Source organism: Triticum aestivum, chromosome 6D, assembly GCF_018294505.1.
Source record: "Triticum aestivum cultivar Chinese Spring chromosome 6D, IWGSC CS RefSeq v2.1, whole genome shotgun sequence".
Classification (NCBI taxonomy): domain Eukaryota; kingdom Viridiplantae; phylum Streptophyta; class Magnoliopsida; order Poales; family Poaceae; genus Triticum; species Triticum aestivum.
In genome coordinates this window covers 470,886,672-470,892,426 of record NC_057811.1, presented here as the reverse complement: position 1 = coordinate 470,892,426, position 5,755 = coordinate 470,886,672, and the positions used below count along the sequence as shown (strand labels likewise).

General features: G+C 42.8%; 1 protein-coding gene across 1 annotated transcript; it reads right to left on the bottom strand.

The window, feature by feature from the left end:
- Positions 1–232: 232 nt before the first annotated feature.
- On the bottom strand, positions 233–4,233 carry LOC123142088 (formamidase). Its single transcript, XM_044561108.1, has 7 exons — positions 3,964–4,233; positions 3,489–3,726; positions 3,198–3,388; positions 2,108–2,343; positions 1,430–1,673; positions 1,215–1,322; positions 233–545 (listed from the first exon to the last, which is right to left on the bottom strand). The coding sequence occupies exons 1-7, from the start codon at positions 4,180–4,182 to the stop codon at positions 480–482; spliced, it is 1,302 nt and encodes a 433-aa protein (XP_044417043.1). The 5' UTR covers positions 4,183–4,233; the 3' UTR covers positions 233–479.
- Between the last annotated feature and the right edge of the window lie 1,522 nt (positions 4,234–5,755).

The following is a 5,755-nucleotide window of genomic DNA, read 5'->3' as shown; positions in this document are numbered from 1 at the left end:
TTATTTCTTAGCAACATAATCATATGAAAAAAAAAGTTACACCTTGAAAATGTATCTGATTTTTTTCTTGTATATGACAACAATAGATAGTTGATGCTTTCGGCACACTAAAGATGATGCACTTGCATTTGCAAGGGCTGCTATGCTAGTTTCAATAGTAATCACAAGCAAAATACTTGCATGTCTTACATAACAAAAGTACAAAACTTTGCAGCAAGATAGACATTATGGCATATATGTATCTTCATATATATACGTCTGATTTATAAATTTTCAAGTGTCTAGAATCAAGAAATCCCACATTACAACAACAGCACATGCAGAAATGATTGTTCAAATAATAAAGATGGTTATTTAGATTTATTATTAGACAATAGTGTAAACATGAATACATGATCACGCATTACTTTAGATATTTGACGTTGTGGTGCCCTTGTACCGCCTTGGTCTTGTGCTAACATATATGTTCCCATGTACGTTCATCTCAAAACATCCGGAAATCTTCTCAACTTTGGTCCATTCCCCAGGCGTTTTGGCTTTATATCCTGTGTTAACAAATGAAATGTCATGCACTGGAGTTGTAAATAAAAATACTCATAACACTGAAAATGCCTATGAATGAAGGAGATACTCTACTACTGACATGTTCTACCTTACAAGCTAAGCAAACTACTACTTTCTACTACCGACTAAGCTTGGCCACCAATATGCATGCTGGATATTTTTGCTGCTAGCCCTGATGCTTCAAGTGATACCAGTGAATATCGCTTCTCTTGCCAACATGCACCGGTCAAGATCATTTATTCTTAGGCAACGAGATTATTTGCAACAGAAACATGGGTAGTCTATATACAATTATACATATATACTATTACTACTACTACTCCTTCAGCCTGTTACTGATTAGACTGATGTTTCCATTGAGTAACTGTGCACTATTTAGGATGCAAACCTAGCAGGTATCGACATTGATCTGTTGTGATACAAAAACCTCTACACATATATCTACTAACTGTCAATGCACACCACTATTTGGTTTCCTCAAAAAAAAAGTTGCACAAAAAGCTTAAGGTATATCCAAGATTAGACCAAAGGGATCAACCACAACCTTGTTATATTCTTATTAAGAAAATGAAAAATAAAAGGTGCAAGAATTAACAGATATTATGCACATGGTTTCCAGAAGACAGTTTGTTGGGGCCAGTGCAGGATACCTGGTCGAATATCGCTGTAGGGATGGCAAGTGTCGCCACTGCATTAGGGGCGTCTACTATTCCAGATATCCTACCTTCACATGGACAGCATGACAGTAAAATATAGACCTGCATACAACCCAAAGTCAAGAACTTTTGATAATATCCCTCTTACATGATATAGACCTGCACACAACCCAAAATACATTGTAGTAGTTAATAATCCTAGTGCCTACCTGCTCCTTGGAGTACCCAAATCTAGAAAGGTACTCAATGGCGTTGAGAACTGCACGCTTGTAGGCAACTGATGCATCAAGGAAATGTTGTTTTCCCGACTCATCCACGCTGATGCCCTCGAAGACTAACCATTCTGAGAAACGCGGCTCCACCGGACCTATCTCAAAGATAGGATTTACATGAAGTGGTGTTGGACCAATAGGAGTCAAGTATTCCTTCATGCCACCTCTTATGATTTCACACCTACATAAAATGAATCATTAGAGTTTCACAAGCACACCGCGAGAAGTGAATCACATAGGCAATTCTTTTGTTATGCAACTAGCAAATTCAGCAACTCCTGTAAGGTTAATCAACTAAGAATTGCAGTTTGTTAGGTACGATATGAATTAGCAATGTTGTTAGAAATATAGCTATATGCACTATTATCTATTTCTCTCTGCCCATCTGGATCTTACAGGTCTCAAGCAAGCAGCTGTTAAGATTCTTCCTGCTACTGTGCCAGCCTAGTTTCTTGATGACGAATGGTGAAACTTAACAATGGGAATTTGTATTACATTAATGGATCTGGGTTGTCCAGTAAACAACTACTCCTATGAGACACCAGTCACATTTAAAACATAGTATAATGTGACAAGTATTGAGAAGTGTAGAAAAGAACAAATTAAGGAAATTACTTTAGCTCAAGGAATCCACTCATTTCTATTGCTCCGCAAAATGAGACTTCACCATCACCTTGGGAGAAGTGCATATCACCAGTACTCAAATTTGCTCCTTCAACAAATACTGGTAGATAAACTTTGGAACCTCTGCTTAGATTCTTTATGTCACAGTTACCCCCATTCTCTCTTCCAGGAATCGTTCTTGCTGCTTCATTTGCAATTTTTTCCCATTCAGCAGTCCCTTCTTGCATCTGCAGAACAGTGCATGCATTGTGAACATAACTCTCTGACCATACATAAACAAAGTATCGATGAACACGGGGCTTGAGATTGTTTGGATTGCTAATTATATGAACCTGATCACCGGCAATTTAGTTTTATTGAGTATATTCTCACAACCTGTTCAGTCTACATCTGCCAGCAGTGGCGATATTTTTTGTTGTTAACTTTTCTCCAACTGTTCTTTGACTCCGTGCCGTGGTGGTTAGCCAGACTTGGTCTGCCATCTCTGTAAGGAGTGATTATTAGAGGATTATAGATCTTCTCAGCTGCATCTTGCTGGTGGAGCAGGGCCAAGTGAGGTGAACAAATGGGGATCAGTTCGAGAGACCAAATGGCATGTCAATCATGATTTAGATCCCAGGTGACCATTTTTTGGCTACGCGTTGTGGCCATCTCTATTCAGCATCAGACAAAAGCGTTTAGCAACAGTACAAAAACATTTTGTTATCTTTCAATTTTTGCAATGATTTCTTCACGCCTTAAACTTTAATGTAGAACATGTAAATCCGTCTATTCCTGAGTTCCTCCAGGTTGTAAAACGCATGCTGATTTTATTAATGCAAGGAAGATGAGCGATCACCCCTGCCTTTTTTTAGGGTATCACCCCTGCTTTCAGAAACAAATTACTTCAATATATTTCATAAATAAATAGTATCTGCGAGCAAAACTGTTGCACTGGAATTATGGGTCACACAACAAGATTAATCTTTTTTTTTTATTTCTCTACAAAACGCAAAGCTTGCAACTCAGATGCGTCGACAGAAAGAAAGTAGAACTTGAGAAGCTGTAAAAGTGAAACCATTCATGAGGCAGCACATCATACCTTCCCAAGTAAGCAGTTGTGGGAGGTTGGTAAGCTAGCAAGAGGTCTCTGGTGTAGAACTTGACACAATTTCAGAGACTCATGACCCGCCTCGACCAATTCTCTTTCCCTTTGGTTCCATATATTGAGAAGCTCGGCTGACGGTGCAGTTCCCACTATACCAGGATGAGTTAACCCTGGAAACCGAACACCTGGTATGCACATAATGGACTCATTTGAATGATCTAAAGCTGAGATGATTCATTTAATTATAGTAGTAATAAATATACAGTATGTAGCAGCAACTTGTACCTGGTATCTGAGGGGAGTGCGCGTAAATTCCTTCGAAATACCAAATGGCTTTTCTTGCACTCGGGAAGTGGTCAGTTAAGAACCCGCCTCCGTGTTCCCTTTCAAATGTTCCAGTATAACCCCACTCGTCACCAGGAAGCGGGCCGAGGTTGCAGATCTCCACCGCAAGAAGATCACCAGGTGAAGCTGGAACCCCTTCGGCATCGACTACTCTAAGGGGGCCACTGAGATAGTGAGGCTGTGGTAAACCCATATTCAGTTTGTTGGCACAATTAACACTTGCTTCTATTTGATGCATGCATGAGTGAAATGCTACTCTACCAGAATAAACAGAGCATCAAACCATAGTCAACAAATAGGAGCAACTTCCGACCCCGATCTAGATCGAACGATCTTCGCCGGCTTGTCTAACAAATCCGGCAACTATGCATGAAACAACATTTCTTCCATAAAAACTAAGTGAATGCATACTCACCGATGCAAAATCCAGAGATTTGATATCGTCCGCCGAGTCATCATCTCTAACCTGCCCACCGGTGCAATCGACCATCTCAACACGGAATAATTCCCCTTGAGTCACATCGGCGACCGGAGGGATATCCGGGTGCCAGCGGTTGTGGAGAGGAACCTCCTGCTCCCATGGCTGCTTCTTTACATCTATGGGCACTACAAGCCTGGGAGTGAGAGGAGCCATGTTTTGTTATGCCAGCTTCAGAGCTTCATCGTCCCTTTGTAAGGCAAGGCACCCTTCCTACATGCATTAATTCCCGGAAAATGACGATGCGTGGCCAGCCGAGATGGAAAATCTTTCAATGCATTCAGGCGTAGGTGGCGCGTGCAGCCTTGCAAGTGCAGCACATGCAAGTTCAGCCAAAGCTCGCTGATGCAGCACCGTCTGGATGTATTGTCACGTCACCCGCCGTGTAGGAACGGTTCAGCGGTACTGCAATAATGCAGCCGGCGGAGGGTGGCGTATTGTTCGTTGTCTCTCACATGCGTCTATGAATTACTACGCGATCGATCAAGATTTATCAGTACACACTTTCGGACGAAATACACACACACACACACATTTATAGAGGGCATATATTCTCAGTATATCAGCATATCAGTACACACTTTCGATTTAAGTCTCTACATATATTCTCAGTATATCAGCATCGCCGGCCGGCCGGCCGGCCGGCAAGGCGATGATTGGATCCCGGAATTCGCCGCTACTCGCTGCTCACTGCATCCGGCCAGCACAATGGCCGCTCCACCCTCGCCAAAACAAACAGGAAAAATCGTTATTTATTGGATCAATCTTTGACTAGCTAGCACATACGTACACTCCATGGCCGGCGGGCTTATAGCCCCTGTGCGACGTATTTCGTGGGAATTGGAAGGAGTGTGACATATTTGAGCGTGTAAATAGCCCAGACACAACATGATCCTTAAACTCAACTGATGCCCTCGTTGGCTGTTAGGGGTTGGACCCACTACTTATCCACATAAGCGCGGGACCCACCATTTGTCCATGTAAGCGTGGGACCCACCTCTTCGCAGCTAGAAGAGACGAGCGCCCGTGCCCGTCCGCCCGCCGCCACCCATTGCTTCCCCTTTCCCCAATATTTTTCTTCTCCAGCGACCTAGCGCAGATGTCTACCTCCTCCGCCACGCACTCAAAATGGCGACAGTATGGTCCAATGCCGCTTACAAGGTGCCCTGACTGCCCACACCCAGAGCCTCTTAAACGGTGGGTCAGTAAGACTGATGAGAATGGCAATCTTGGGCGCGAATTTATGAAATGCTTGAGCAAAATGATGGCAGGAAGGAATGGCAAGGTTAGATCTCAGTTCTTAGCCGTTCTTTCGCTGCCGTTTGCTCTGATTTCTTCATATTTCTTTTTTTTCTCGTCCAATTTTTGATTTAGGATTCATGTTGTTGTTTTTAGATCATGAAGAAATGTACCCATTTCGAGTGGACGGATGCTTATATTGAGAGAATTCAGTTTGAGGGCTACATTGATTCGAGCGGGGCCATAGCCTGAGAGCTCAGTTTGGGGGGTAGCTCATGTGCGATGTATTTTATGCGAATTGGAAAGGATGCAACGTAGTTGCCAGAAATAGCTCGTGTGCGCCGTCTTACATGGCAATAATAGCCCCAATACGACCAGGTGGTTAAAACACGGGAACGAACGTCAACGGGACTGCAGTTAAGTTAAAAACAGGGGGTCAAACTAATTAGTGTATCCGGTGGTGGGTCCCACTTGGCAGTGCATCGATTCC